Below are 15,900 nucleotides of genomic sequence, written 5' to 3'. Positions count from 1 at the left end.
TTTCAGAGGAAGAACGGAATTTTATAATCCTAAATATTGTACTTTGAGGTGGGATGGAATGGTGAAACTTCGAAAACTCATTTAGAGTGACCATTGTTGATTATAATACTTATTAAATACGTTGATAATCTTCATTATAAGATAAAAATATTCGTAAAACTAAAATATCTGACCTGGTGAATTTTTTTACAGTTCCCCCGGCGATTGGCTGTAATACCCCCGATATTCAGCAGTGGTTGGCCGAAAGGAATATAACTAATGATTTGTCCTTTCCTAACACCGAGTCCTGATGGGTTCACTTGACCGAGTTGTGGGAAAAAAATTCTCAGTAAAGCGTGCTCGGCCGGGAGTAGTCACAAGATGGGTGACCTCTCGGGAAGCTGCTGCTGGATGACCACAGTAGTGCAGTTTAAAATTCCACACTGTTGGATAACCGCAGTGGGTAAGTGGGAACAATGTCGGTGTTAGTTGGGATACAAGTAGGGGTCGTTCGCTTGTGCTCGGGTGGGGGAGTATGCTGGCCGATTATGCCAGATATTGGTCTCACATGAGACAAGGAACGTCTACATTATACCGAGGCTTTTTTAGCACAATTGGCTCTAGAGTTGGCAGAAAACTCTGCAGTTAAGCGTGCTCGGGCGAGAGTAATCCAGGGATGGGTGACTATCCGGGAAGTTGCTGCTGGATGACCGCAGCGATGCCCGTTGAAAACCCCACACTACCGGATGACAGCAGTGGCTAAGTGGGGACAGTATCGGTGGAGGGTCATTACAAATGGTATCAGAGCCGACGACGGTTCACCTGCCGAGGGTGGGAAGGTACGCTTGAAGGGGTTTTTCCAGGTGCTTCTCATGAAGGGTGGGGAACGCCGAAGATCTGGGCTTGTATATATATTCCGGAGCCGAGGAAGACTCCAATTTAAGGTGGTGGTATTGTAACTCCCCGATATTCGGCAGTGGTTGGCCGAATGGAATATAAGCCTTTCCTAACACCGAGGCCTGATGGGTTCACTTGACTGAGTTGTAGGATGGGTGACCTCTCGGGAAGCTGCTGATGGATGATCGTAGTAGTGCATTTTAAAATCCCACACTGCTGGATAACCGCAGTGGGTAAGTGGGAACAATGTCGGTGTTAGTTGGGATACAACTAGGGGTCGTTCGCTTGTGCTCGGGTGGAGGATTATGATGGCCGATTATGCCAAATATTGGTCTCACATGAGACAATGAAATTCTACATTATACTGAGGCCTTTTCAACACAATTGGTTCCAGAGTTGGCAGAAAACTTTGCAGTTAAGCGTGCTCGGGCGGGAGTAATCCAGGGATGGGTGACCATCCGGGAAGTTGCTGCTGGATGACCGCAGCAATGCCCGTTGAAAACCCCACACTGATGGATGACAGCAGTGGCTAAGTGGGGACAATATCGGTGAAGGAACGGGTCATTACATTGGCCGTGACAATTAAATTTCACTGGAGTATATATTTTAAAGCCAGATTAAAGCCACAGCCAAAAAGAGTGTTCAGTAAAAAGGTGATACGAATCTACTTGACAACTAACAACTTGTTTGTCTTTTACCCAAAGAATCAAGTACCAAATAATGCTTAATTCAAATAGTACATAGTTAGATGCATGAGCCGAATCAGCTCCCAAGTCAGATATCAAGAAAATGAAAAAACAAACAATTTAACATCTGGCTTGGACCAAATCAGACATCGGGTAAGATTCATATCAACAGCCAAATCCTAATAAACATGGTGTAAGTGGTTCTCAGAATGATTGTTAAAGCCAAGCACAATAATAAACGATTTCGCTTCACTATAGATCAATTGTAATGAAATCCAACTACTATGGTTACATGTGTCGCTTAAATGTATTGAATTTCTTTAACTACACTGTAAAGATAATCATATTTGATGCGACTTTTAGCGAAGCGAAATCACCCCCAAAACCGAGTTTGCGTAAAAACAAACTACTTTAAGGATACTCAGTTTCTGGTTTTTATTCTTATCCATTAGTACTTCTCTTTTTCACTCTTTTGATTTATCGATTTTTTTTCGTATACAGATAACAAGTATCTATTTTATACTATTTGTACCAGAGCTGCATTTTCATATGGATTAGCTAAGAGATTGCCTTTATACATAATGAGATGGCTTTCATACGCATTTGGCTTATCTTTAATTAAACTATAGGTAAGAGAAATGTATAACCATTGTTCTTGGCCTAATGGTTCTAGACTCATAATACCAAATGGTTACCATCACTAGACGGTGGAAAAGAAAACAAATAACACGCGTCCATTAAAAACCCAAATATGATTTCTTAGGAAAATGGCATTCTGCTTGATTAATAAGAAAATGTTATCTACAATTTTGCTGAACCTTTCTTTTCCTTGCTTGATTGGGATATACCCAAATTAATTGGGGTATATCCAATTTAAGTGGACTCTTTTTAAAGATTTTAGGGTAGTCTTAATGGGTAAGTTAGAAAAACACCCTTACCCTTTATAATCCTATTACCCTAAATTAGTTTTATTATTTTCATTTCATATTCCTTCTTCTCTTCTTCTTCTCCTCCACAACCATACCGGCTCTCTTCTTCTTCTCCATCAAAACTCGAAACTCGTCGATTAATTCATCGAAATCGTCGATTCGAAAACTCCGATTAATCTTCAACAATGGATCCGCCAAGACGTAAAGCTACTCGTATGAAAGACGGTAATCGAAAACCCAATGAGTATAACCCTGGAATTGCAAGTTCGGTTCAAAAGAAAGTGAAGAAAAAAACGGTTGAAGAAGAAGAATTCGTAGCCGCTGAAACACGAGAAATGGTGCGATTAAGAAAGTAAGGGCATACTTAAACTCACTCTAGTACTTCAATTTCATGTTTTCATTTCAAATTAGGTCAGAAAAATCGAAATTGTGAATTGGCAGTTGCGACGCCGACAAGGTATTATGTTATCGACCTTGCCGGCTGTTCATATTTAGGGTTTGGCCGGCAGGCTCTTAGGTTGAAGATCTTGCCGGCTGTTGAATACCTGTAACTGGTACTTGCAGGGTCAGCAAGTTATTCAACCTAGGAGCGTGCCGGCGTTATTTATTTTTTTTCGTCGGTGTGTTATAGTTTTTTACCCTGCTGGCTGTTTTGAAAATAGTTTGCATCTCCTGATGCCTTGAATTTTAAAGTCAAAATGGTATTTGGATAAAACCAAGCCGATTGTTTATTGGCCGGCAATGTGTTAGTAATGGACCTTGCCGACTGGTTTTGTGGAAAATCCTTGTATCTACTGAGTTCATATTTGTTATTAGCCGGCAGGTTATGTGAATATTACCCTGCCGGCCTCTCTTTAGCCGGCATGCATTATTTAGTCGACCCTCCCGACTTTTGTGTAGCCGGCAAGGTTATATTTGTCGACCATGCCGACTTATGTATTTTTTTTCTTAATCGTTCTTGTTCAGGTTGCAAAAGGCAAAGAAGAAAGCTCTGAAAGCTCTTAGTCCTCCTTCAAGGCCTCCTCGTGTTGGTGAAAAACTCTTGACTTCAACACATTGAGGGGCATATGTTGTGCCGGGAACGTTCAAGATCCGTGTACCGGATGATTCTGAACCACTATCGGAACCCAGTGATTCAGACGAGACTCCAGATGAAGACCAATCAATTACATCTGGTAGAAGAGGTGATGATGTTGATGAAAGCACTTCGGCTGCTGGAGGAGGTAACAATAATTATGATGATGGTAATCAATAAATGCCTAATGTTAGAGGAGGTGATGATGATGATGATGATGATGATGATGGTAATGGAGATAAAGATAAGGATATCGAAGATGAAATTGTTGAAGAGGTAGTGGAAGAAGAAGAAGAAGAAGAAGAAGAAAAAGATGAAGAGGAAGGAGAAGAAGGAGATGGAGAACAAACTCTAGCTATTGTTCAACAAACCGAAGCTTCAACTTCAACTGAAACCGGAAAGAAGAAGAGGGTGATCACTAAACCAGATGATTCCCACATGCCTCCCCCTCACTTGATGCTTACACTGAAAAAAGGTGAGCCTCCAAGGGGGACCCCAGCAGATGGTGGAATTGTTCTTTTTGGATACAAAGACTCATGGGCATGTACGATCCATAATACTATCGTAAGTAATCTCAATCCGTCTTTGTTTTTTATTTAAGTGTGTAACTATCTTAAATTTTTGTCAAGTGTTTGTATTTCTTTTCATTTTTTTTTTTTGGTATTTATGATCACAAGTATGACGTCCGTCTCATGAGGCTCCAAGCTTCATGTTCAGTGACTAAGACTTGGAATCTTGAGGATGAATGTGAGGAGGTGAAAGTTATTGTCAAGAACTCCGGGTTGTGGCCTGCGGTGGAGAGTTCGAATATTGAGCATGGTAGAGTTACCGTATCTGCATTCTGTGAGAGGTTCTACGGAGAGACTGATACAATGTTATTCTCATTCGGTGAGATGGCGATAACTCCCGATGATGCTCATCAAATTCTAGGCCTCGAGGTTGAGGGAAAAGCAGTCAGTCAGGGCTTCAATAATAAGTTTCTTTCAAGGATATTTACAAATTGAGCCAGAAATTGTTCGGTTGGAATCAGATTGAGACGGAGTCTCTACTTGAGAAGAAGGATGGTCGTCTAAGCAAGAAGTTTAATCTGAAGAAGTTGAGGGGCACATTATGTGATACAAAGAAAATATTTGATAAGGAAGGAAGGGTGAACCCGGTGCGAATCAATGCTACCGCGTCAACTTATTTTCTATACATCCTGGGAAAATGTATCTTCCCAGACAGTTCCGGAAGCTTGGTCGATGCCAGTTATATGCAACTATTGGATCTCTTAGATAAGATGCATGAGTATTCTTGGGATACTGCGGTGGTCGCCTTCTTGAACAATGAGTTGACAAATGGTTCTAGGGCACTCACTGCACAAGTTAACGGAATCATATGTCTCTTCCAGGTAATTTTATTGTCTAAATCATTTATATTTGCAAAATTTTCGTAAGATAAGATTCTTACTAAACTTTTTTTTTTGCATAGGTTTGGATATATGAGCACTTCCCTTCTTTGGTGAAAGCCAACTCCTACACCAAAGTGGATGCGAATGTTGCGATTGATAAGCCAAGAGCGCAAAGGTACAACTTTAAGGGTACTCGGGATAAGTAAATGCGGCAAAATCTTATCAAACTCCGAATCGCCATCGACAAATTGACTGCGGATGATGTGATATTTGATCCGTATCGAGATGCTAGAAATCAAGGTTTAATCCAAATGAGAGATGAAGTTGCATTATACTATGGACCATTGTTGTTCACCACCAATGGATATTCAATGTAAGATCCACATCGGGTAGTGCGACAATTGGGTTATGTCCAATAAGAACCTCATCTCGATGTTGAGTCGTTCTTTAATGTGTCAAAGGCTGACTGCACCACGTCCCAAAAAATTATTAACGTCTCTTACGCTCCATCGCCAATTCTAGAACATTGGGACGAAAGAAGAGGTGCTCGTAAAATCTATGTGAGTCTTTTGGATGAGGTGACCACCGGTCATGAAGCTAGTGAGAAATACATGACGTGGTACTTGTGTTGGGCTCGTCCTACTGTGATTAGGGAAATGACTGCTAAAGATTTGGCTCGTATGAGGAAGTTGGCATCGAAAGACCCAGCAACAAGTCTTAAGTTCTTTGTAAGTATTTTAGAGTTCCTCTTACTGTTTTAAGATTACATTATCAAATCATTCTATTAATTGTTTGTTGTTTATTTGAAAATAGAAGGAGCATTTGAAGAGCCTTGTGAGGGTGATGTGTTGCGCGAGAGAAAGAGGAGAGCCTTTGTCGATTGAGGAGCAAAGAAAGCACATTGACTTTGCTAGCAATGTTGACAATGAGGATGCTACTGAAATTTTCAAGCAAGCTGGTGCCGAAGTAAAGAGGGAAGAAAAAGCCCGGAGGGAAGCACAAGCCAAGATGAATGCTGACAAAAAGAGGACTCGTAGTGGTCGTGGTGGTGAAGGTAGTAGTAGTGGTGGTGTTCCTAAACGGGGTCGTGGTCGTGGTGGTGAATGAATGCAGTCTCTAGTTTATTTCTTTATGTTGTGTTGGACAAATGTTAAGGTTAACGGTTGGACAAATTTTTATTTTTTTAAGGTTTATGGGACATGTTTCGTATTTTGGAAAACAAGTGTTGGATTTCTAGTTTTTGAATGATTGGTTTGTTTAGCTATGTAAAGTTTCAATACTTATGCCAACATGTTTTTTTTTAAGTTACAGTGCCGACCACACCAGGGCCGGCAAGGTTTTGAACTGTCAGACTGCCGACACTAACACCAGAAATTATTTGCATACCAGGGTCGCAAGGTAATCAGATCAATACCTAGCCGGCTATTACGAAGCTGACAGGTTATCATATTATCGACCCTGACGGCTATGTGTTGCAGCAAATACCTTCTCATGATGCCTAAAATCATCATAAGGTCGGCATGGTTAAAAATTATGTTCCTTGCTGACCACATCAAAGACGGCACGCTAGTGACCAAATACCGTTCCGACGGTTAAACAGAAAATTGCATGAACTCTTGATGCCTAAAAGTCATAAGGTCGGCATGGTTATAAATTATGTTCCTAGCCGACATTATTATAGCCGGCATGCTAGTGACCAAATACCGTTCCGACGGTTAAACAGAAAATTGCATGAACTCCTGATGCCTAAAAGTCATAAGGTCGGCATGGTAAGAAAATTTCTACCCCGCCGACTTTATGATAGCCGGCATTCTACTGACCAAATACATTTCCGGCGGTTACACAGAAGAAAATGTTCTCCTGATGCCTAAAATCAGCATAAGGTCGGCATGGTAACAAAATTCCGACACTGCCGGCCATACTTAGTCGGCATATTTGGGAAACAGAAGCCTCGCCGACAAATTCAAAATTCAAATTTTTGCAAGTAAAATTGCATTGATTGACTTGTATTTATGCACTATAACGGCCAAATTTGGGCACCATCCTATAAATACACTACTTCTCTCTACAAAACAACACACAACTATTTGTATATACTCTCCAAAGCTGATATCATCATACACTCCATATAACTCACCCAATAGCTCTCTACATACAACAATGGCTTCATTTGATTTTAATGAAGATTTGGCAATCACCAAAGCTTGGTACGCGGAAACTCGAGTTAGACATGAGTCCTCCGTAAGGGTGGATGTCGTAACCTTTTGGGCTAGGGTACACAGCAAATTTAGGCAAGAGTTTGGGAATCCTAATGGAAGAAGTGTTCAACAAGTCCATGATAGGCACTTAGTCATCGAAAATGCGATATTCGCTTTTTTAGCTCTCCAACCCCGGATTTTCAACGCTACCAACTTCAACTTGTCCATTGAACAATTTGTAAGTGTTTTTGTGGTTTATTTTACGTGATCCATGTTGTTTGATCTTCCTACTAAACACCACTAACAAATTAAGTTTGTGTTTTGTTTTTGTAGCATGAAGCCGTGAAAAGAGCGCTACTTGGAGGAAAAGGGGGAAGCATTCACATTCGATGCAAGCTATGAATTCATGGTTTCCAACATCCCGGAGTATGCCCAGGACTTCATGCAGCCCGGAGATGAATGGGATTCCTCCAACGAAGATTGATGGTTTAGTGTAGGTTTTGTGGGTAGATCTCTATGTAAACCCTCACGAGACAATAACTCGTCCACTAGGGTCGCCTAGGGGTTCAAAGGCTTGATGCACATGCTAAGTGCATTCGTTTTTCCGTCGACAAGGAGTTGGGTTTTATGTTTCAATCACTGTAGTGACCAAAATTGCATGAATAAAGTGAATTACATCTTCCCATATTCTGTTTTCTATTTGGTATAAGTACTAGTCGGTAAGGTTATAAATCCTTAGCATGCCGACTGCAGGTCAACCAGCAGTGTTATAAATTATGTGCATGCCGGGTATGAAATATTTACATGCCGACCGTAAGATTGCTGGACCAAGATAGTCTGCGTAATCTTCATTCAAAGACCATTCCGGCCTAAAAAGGGTCGGCATTTTCTTCATTCAAGGACCATGCCGGCTGTATTTGGTCGGTGTCTTATTCAAACGTCGACCATGCTGGCGAAACATAGCCGACACCTTATTCAAACGCCGACCTTGTCGACCGTTCACATTTTCAAAACCAAATTTTTTGATCGAAATCGAACTCGTAAGACGGATTAAAGGTTTAATCTACTGAATTCATAATTTCAAAATTTTAATCTAAACTCAATTAATTAACCTAATCAGAATTTTTAGTTTTAATTAAACAAGGGCATATTAGCCATTTAGAAAATACAAGGTTAAGGGGTGGCTTCTTTTACTTCATAATGTCTTGGGTTTTGTCTCATTAGGTATACCCCAATTAATCCGGGTATACCCCAATTAAGGAACGCGCAATTGGGGGATATGAAAATAATTGGGGGATATGAATTACTTCCCCCAACCAATAGTGTCTGCTAAGGGGTGTTTTTGGGAGGCAAAAATACTAAAGTACCCTTCCCTCAAAATAAAAATCAAAAAACTTAAAATCAAAAAAACAAAATCATACCTCCCATTTCCATATCCACTTCTTATTAATCTCTTTTAGGGTTAAAGCTTTGAAACCCAAATGTTCCTCATTCCCTTTCAAATTCTAAATTTTCCCCACTCCCTTTCAAATTCTCTTCTCCTTCTCTGCCGGCTCCTCACTTTGAAAACGATTTATTTTTTTCCACATTCGGAAGTGATGAAGACCATGCCGGTACTGATGAAGTCCATGACGGAAGTGATGAAGACCATGTCGGAAATGATGAAGGTCATGTCGGAAGTGATGAAGACCGTGCAGGAAGTGATGAAGACCATGCCGGAAGTGATGAAGACCGTGCATGAAGTGATGAAGACCATGCCGGAAGTGATGAAGACCATGTCGGAAGTGATGAATACCATGCCGGAAATATATTTTTTACATCGCCGGAAGTGATGAAGACCATGCCGGAATTGATGAATTCAATGCCGGAACTAAATGCAGGCAAGCTCGAGAACATCGTATCAGTGCCGGTAGTCAAGTGAAAAAAAATCAATTTTCTAGATACTTTTCATCATGTGCCGGCACAAAAATTTAAGCAACATACTATGCCGGCATAGGTACTGGCATGCTCGAGAATTAACTGACTGTGACGGCAGTCGATTGACTAAAAAAAAAAGGTTTTCAAGATCCAAACCAGAAAATTTTGTTACGACCCCCAACAACCCCCGGATAGTGGCAAACATTTATGAAAATTTCCAACAAATGACGGCATGGTTTTTTCGGTTGAATACAATGCCGACACCGAGCTATTTCAGCTGCAACAATGGTGCATTCAAAGAAAAAAAAATCAAAATTTCAACCTCTTAGCAGCAATTCTCTCTTCACAATCATCCTCCACTTTCGCCAAAAAAAATTCCCTCTCAATTTTTTTTCCATCTTTCTACTCTCATCTCACTCGCCCAAATACAAATACATACTAATCATTTAACAAATACTTAAAATTTTTACTAATTATTAACCATTAAACCTGATTAGTGAGGGGTAGCTTAGAAATTAAAAAGATAATTAGATAAGGGGTGATCTTGATTTGATATTTGGATCCAGTTTCTGTCTTTTTCCTCTCTCCCATTTAGTTTTGATATCCCTGTTAGGCGTTCCAATTAAACCAGGCTTCTTTTCCTGCTTCTTTAAAAAAAATTATTTTCTTATAAATCTGTGCACGTTAGAAATAATAATAAGTAATTTAGGAATTTTTGTAATCTAGTGTTTGTTTTGGAATGTTGACCCATGCCATCATCACTACTTTAGTGATAAGCATGCAAGTGATGAGATGAGTTCCTGTGATTACTTACTGATTCCCACCTTGGGATTGCACCCACAAGTGTACCTCTGCAAATGAGGTGTCAGATAGAATCTCTTCTCCCTTCTTCTTTTCTTCTTTTATCTCAATATTCCTAGTAATTTATTTTTCTTTTATTTTGTAAAAATAAACCTCTAAGAGACAGACATCTCTTATAACGTGGTATCACATTGCACCTCCACAAACTTTCATCAAAGCATCCTATGCTTAGGAATCACAAGCAAATCTAATTCAAGTGTTACAATCTACATGTATCAGTGTTCAAGAACAACAAAATTTGCTTTTGGTAGAACTCCAAATTTATCTGGTGTTGTCTGAATTTGATTTTTTTTAATCGGCAAAAAAAATATAATAGTTGCAGTGGTAAAGTCACTAGGTAGTTGCGTAGCTTATATTCATACAACTCATTAGCCATTATGGTCAAAGGCTAGAATTTGTCCAAGTTCAACCCGTGCGAGAACATTAGCACTTTGTCCTTTTCTGGTTCAGTTATGCACCTCCTGGTTTAGTTAGGCAAACCTAGTTCCAACACAAAATTAGGCCTGGATTGCTAACAGCTAAGGCTACTAGTACTATTCTATTCGACCGACCTGTCAACCTACCAAATTTGAAGTCTTGACCCCCATCCATAAATTGAAGGACCTGGATGATCACCATCGAATGTCTAGATTAATTAATGCAGCTAGCACGCGTGGAATAATAATTCACAAAGCACCGGGTCAGTCAGTCCATCACTTGACTAGTCAAGATCAAGTGACTGCACAAGAACATGTAATTAAAACAGGAAAATGATAGAAAAAATTGGACACGTAAAGAAAGGAAATAATGCAGATTAATTAGCTCGAAGCAAAGGGGAAGCATCATACAGTATATACACACAGGCTCATGAAAGACAAAAATGGTTAGCTTTTTTTTTTTTCTTTAAATTTTGACAGAATTATACATCAATAATGGAAAAACAAAAGAATAAAAATAACAATACTAAAAGCATAGCTGAAAAGAATTACGGAAAGAAGAAGGAGAATAAGAACAAACGAAATATTAGTACAATATAAATCATGAGACACCCATTGAATCAAAATATTCATGAATATATGGCCAATATTATAAATAATCATTCTAAGTTTTTTTTTTAATTATTCTAGCAGCAGACAGTAAGGAGAGGAGAATAATTGAAGTAGCAGTGGACAAAAGACAAAACTCCCCCCACCCAACAAAAAAATAAAGCCTATAAAAATCTCAAAATTACTGCTGCCATGATTTTGTATTCTGGTTTTGAACTTGTTGATGATGATCAAAGTGATGAGGAGAAACAGCAGAAGTGCATTGTTGTTGTAGATGATGATCAAAATTCTTATTACCATCCCCAATATTCATATTCATATTCATATTAAGGATATCAGCATGAGAAAATGCTCTTAAACCCAAGAAATCTCTAGTCATTCCATCATTTTGTTTTGGAGTTTTTGTTTTTGTTGTTGTTGTTGTTGATGATGCTCTTGATTCATTTGATGATCTCCTAGTACTATCAAAACCTTGTTGATGATGGTGATGACCAAAAGATGATGATGACATATCAAACCCCCCACTTGCTGAAGACAGAGAATTCATCATGTCTTGAAGCTGTTGCTGAGTTTGTGCAGAAATGTGGTGGTCCATGAAATTACCAGAAGTCATTGCAGCTTTAGTACTATTATTGTGATCATCATCAAAAGAGGTCAAGCCATGATCAGGAACAAAACTGTTGCTATTATTATTATTATCACTACTGCCATTTTCGATGTCTTCTTCATGTGAAGACAGACCTAACCCAAAACCAGTTTCAGTTGTAGTAACAGAAGTAGTACTAGTAGGGTTATTATTACCATTGGAGGAGGACATGTGACTATGGTGGGGTTGTAGTACTCTATTGTTCATCAATGAAGCTGTTGCTGCTGAGGATGAAGAAGGTTTACTAATGGTTGCACCCATTAGTGCTGCTTTCTGAAGCAATGCAGTTGCAGACATATGCGCCGATGATGCCGCCGCGGACGGCGAAGAAATTTGCTGTTGGTAATTTTTACTTTGGTGCTGCTCAGTTTCATGAGATGGGGTTTGTTGCTGTGAATATTGGTCTTGTTCAAACCTTGTTGAATACATTGATGGTGAAGAAGTGGAGAGCTCAATGGGTTGTGGACATGATAACCATGTTGGCATTTCTGGTCTAATCAAGCTGTAATGTTGTTGCTGCTGTTGGGCATGGAAATATTGAGGTTGCAGCTGCTGATGCTGTTGTAGTGGGTTTATTATTGAAATTGTTGGTGTTCTTGCAGTTTCTTCAGCTAATGCATCACAAAATGCTCTATGAGTAATGAAACTATCCCTCCTGCAACAAAAAAAATCCAACAGCAAAAAACCAAAACATGTTAAAAGAGCTAAAAAGACATGCCACTTTGTTCCTGTTTCTCATTGACATTAAAAGAAGACATTGTATGTAGCTCTAGTCAAAGATGGATGTTGCTGGCATTAAAGGGTTTCTCAAATGAAGTGTTATTTTCAATATAGGTCTCAGTTAGGAACACAATTAATGAGGTTTTTTTTGCAGAAAACTAGAGACCAGAGTCCAGACCATGAATGATGAGAGAAAACAATACTAAATTCTCTTCTTAAATGAAATGTTTTTAGGTGGCAAAATTGAAGAACCCCATGAAAAAACAAACACTAAATCTTCTCATCTCTTGTCACTCTTTATTGACTAGTATATAAATGGTAAAAACATTCAAACATAAAAACTGATGAAGAATTGAAGAAGATAGAATATATGGCAAGAAAAATGAATAAGAATTGAAGAAGATGGATGTGAATGTTAATGTAAATGAGCTACAGCTATGGTGCTGGACATACCTTGAGAAAAGTGTACCACAGTCACATCTATACTCTCTAGTACCACAGGTTTTAGAATGAGCTTTCCAATCAGATTGAACAGCATACTTCTTTGAACACTTCTCACATTTCCATTTCTTCTCACCGTGTTTCCTACTGAAATGTTTCTTAATCCCTGTAAGATCACCAAGTGCTCTAGATGGATCATGATGTACACAATTGACCTCAGGACATACATACACTTTCTTCTTAATCACTTCTTTGTTGTTCCTTTGTTTTAGCTTCCATGGTAAATTATGCCCTCTTCTGTGTAATTGTAGATTTTGATCTCTTTGGAAACCTTTGTTACATATCTCACATACAAATCTGTTTGTTGCCATCAGTGTCTTTGGTGATAAAGCTATCACTTCTGAATCTGGGTCTGTGAAAAAAATCAAACCCCATGTTAGATAACTAGAAAGAGATCAAGAAAAAACAGTAAAAATCATAAATTTGATTAGTAAACAGACCTGGGTTTCCTGGTAAACTTCTCTTTCTTTTCACTGATGGAGTTTGACTACTAGTAAGAGTAGTACTTGTGATACTCTGATTGTGAGGTGATAATGAAGAAGAAAGAATTCCTTCACCAGATGCTGCTGAAGTAGTAGTATTTGTCAAATTTGATGACATGTTTTCTTCAACCAGTAACTGCTGTTGTTGCTGTTGCAGTATCAGACCTTTCATCACTTGGGTTCTGCTGCTGATGAATGATGATATTGTTTAGGGTTTGGTATAAAGAGAGTACTATTATACTCTAGTCTCTACTGTGAGTCATCATCATCTCTAAATCTTGGGATTTCAATTCAAAAACAAAATATAATCAAAACCCCATTTTTCCAAAAAAAAGCAAGAAATTTTTACAAAAACTTTACAAAACCAGAGTTCGAGAGTACTACAACAACTTCATGAAAAGAAAAGAAAACCCATAATTCCTTTGTCTTGTTTTTTCTTGTGCTTAGCTTCAAACAAAGAACAAAGTAGAATAAAGAATAAAACTTCACCAAACTCTTGCAACGAAAACCAAAATCTTCTTCTTTTGTTTTCTTGTTTTCGCTAACAACCACAAACTCAGAGAGACTTATATGAAGATAGGATTCAGTAAAATTTTATCATCGTCCAGCTAGCTAAGGTTAAAAAGAAAATCTAGCTAGAGCTTTTTTATATCTAGCTTGTAGCTTCTAGGTAGATAGCTAGAAGAAGATCAGGGAAAGAAATTTGCAGAATGAGTGGGATGAGATCCAAGTAAGAAAAAAGTGGAGAAGAAAGTGATGAGAAGAAACAAAGAAAGCAAAACAAGCTCTATAGCTAGCCTAGCAGAGAGAGACAGAAATGGAGAGAGATATCCACCACTTCTCTGGTATTATTATTATATTATTATTTGTTTTTGAAAAAAATGACATAGCCCAGAAAACACACAAGCTGATCTACTACTCTACAAAGACCAAAGGGGACTTAACAGTGACCTACTACTTTCTGTCTTTTCCTTCTGGTTACTACACCCAAAGTAAAATCATGCCAGTTTCTTTGGTGCGTCCAGTGGCACACACAGCTGTAGTGCCGTATGAGTACATTTGCTAGGGTCTCGGTTTGAAGACATTTATTTTTATTTTTTTTATTCCATTTTTTTTTTCTTGAAAATAAACAAACTTAAAAAATGAAAATATCATTTTTCTGAAACTTATCTTATATAGGGTTAACTAATAACCCGTTTGGATAGCATTTAAAAGTAGCTTTTTGACTTTTAAAAATCAAAAAATAAAAAATCAGTTTGATTGTCATATGTCAAAACGATTTTTAGAAGTAGAGAAGTTATTTTTTTACGAAACAAAATAGTTTTGCTTCTGATTTCTGCTTCGATTTAGATTTATAGAGAAACATAAATAAGAAGATATCCAAAGATGCTATAAGAAATCAAATGGTTGAAATGCACTATGTCATAACCAGGCGAACAATTGCATATCGAGTGGCATAGTTTCTGTCATTTTTGTGCTTATTTGTTTCATACCAAATAAATGGTCCATCCAAACTTGATTTCTATGTGGTCACTCATATACAAGTTTGTACGTGCAACTGATTTCAAAGTAAAATAGTGAATATTTGGAGCACTTCCTTTTTCTCCTTTACTGTAATCCTTTTCTGTTACACTACCTTTCCCTGTCTTAAAAGTAGAAATTTTTTGAAAAAAAAGCAAAGACAGTAAAAAGAATGGATATCAAATTAGCCTTGTAAAGATAGTAAGAAAAAAGCTATATAATTAAATTATGATGATAGAGGGGGTTAATCAATCAATTAGACATTACCACCTTCCTTATGGGTAGAAGAGTTAAAAGGTAAAGGCACATTGTTCAGCTTTCTGCATTAAGAGACTAATAACATGATTGGTTAATTGATTGAAATCTGCAAACATGTTCAAGAAATCATCTTCTTTATTTCTCCATGTATAGATTATTAGTGATTCATTACACTCTTGTGAGTTGTGATGCACAGCAGAATTCGACTTTAGAATTCTGAAAACTTTATAGTACTCTAACAGCTGCTTCCATGGATTTACAGCTTTACACTATTCCGGGCGTAAATAATAAGACTAAGTCTTCCGGACTAGATTTGGCCGTTAGATTAACCTAAAGGTGTTGCAGTTTAAAAAACAAAAAAGTGTTTTCTATTTGTTAATAATGGGGGATTTTGTGTTTCGCCCCCAAAAAAAATATCTATTTTGCATTATCCTCTTTTTAAAACGCTAATTTGTGAAACCCCCTTTCTGTTATCCTAGCCGTCATTGCTCAGTTAACTTTGCACGTGCAACACGCGTGGTGTCATAATGAAAAAAATAAGCTCTACCTGAGACGTAAATCCAATGTAAACCTAATTATTCGTAGCTTTTAATTTTTTTTTACCTCTAATCCGACGATAAAAAAAGATAACAGCCACAAAGAGATTTGGTCGAAGATGCGAACGGAGATGAAGAAGAAGACTGGTTATTAAAGCAGTACAATTTTACTGACACACCACGTGTGTTTCATGTGCAAAGTTAACGGAGATATGACGGTGAAGTTAACAGAAAGGGGGTTTCACCAATTATTGATTTAAAACGGGGGTAATGCAAAAT

General features: G+C 38.2%; 1 protein-coding gene across 1 annotated transcript; it reads right to left on the bottom strand.

Annotated features, from left to right (window-relative positions):
* Positions 1-10,963: 10,963 nt before the first annotated feature.
* LOC113349574 (protein indeterminate-domain 12-like) lies at positions 10,964-14,131 on the bottom strand. The gene is made up of 3 exons (XM_026593550.1): positions 13,265-14,131; positions 12,777-13,176; positions 10,964-12,258 (listed from the first exon to the last, which is right to left on the bottom strand). Exons 1-3 carry the CDS (start codon positions 13,476-13,478, stop codon positions 11,139-11,141), a joined length of 1,734 nt encoding a protein of 577 aa, XP_026449335.1. The 5' UTR covers positions 13,479-14,131; the 3' UTR covers positions 10,964-11,138.
* Positions 14,132-15,900: the final 1,769 nt, after the last annotated feature.

This window comes from Papaver somniferum, chromosome 2 (genome assembly GCF_003573695.1).
Source record: "Papaver somniferum cultivar HN1 chromosome 2, ASM357369v1, whole genome shotgun sequence".
Taxonomy (NCBI): domain Eukaryota; kingdom Viridiplantae; phylum Streptophyta; class Magnoliopsida; order Ranunculales; family Papaveraceae; genus Papaver; species Papaver somniferum.
Note: the sequence above shows the minus strand (reverse complement) of the source record. Positions and strands in the feature narration are given on the sequence as shown.

Bases quoted from the DNA above. Each gene is read 5' to 3' on its own strand.
- LOC113349574 (XM_026593550.1), bottom strand. From the start codon at position 13,478: ATGAAAGGTCTGATACTGCAACAGCAACAACAGCAGTTACTGGTTGAA. The intron at 13,177-13,264 runs GTCTGTTTACTA...TTTTTTTCACAG, and splicing joins AAGTTTACCAGGAAACCCAG to ACCCAGATTCAGAAGTGATA. The intron at 12,259-12,776 runs GTATGTCCAGCA...TTTTTGTTGCAG, and splicing joins TGTGGTACACTTTTCTCAAG to GAGGGATAGTTTCATTACTC.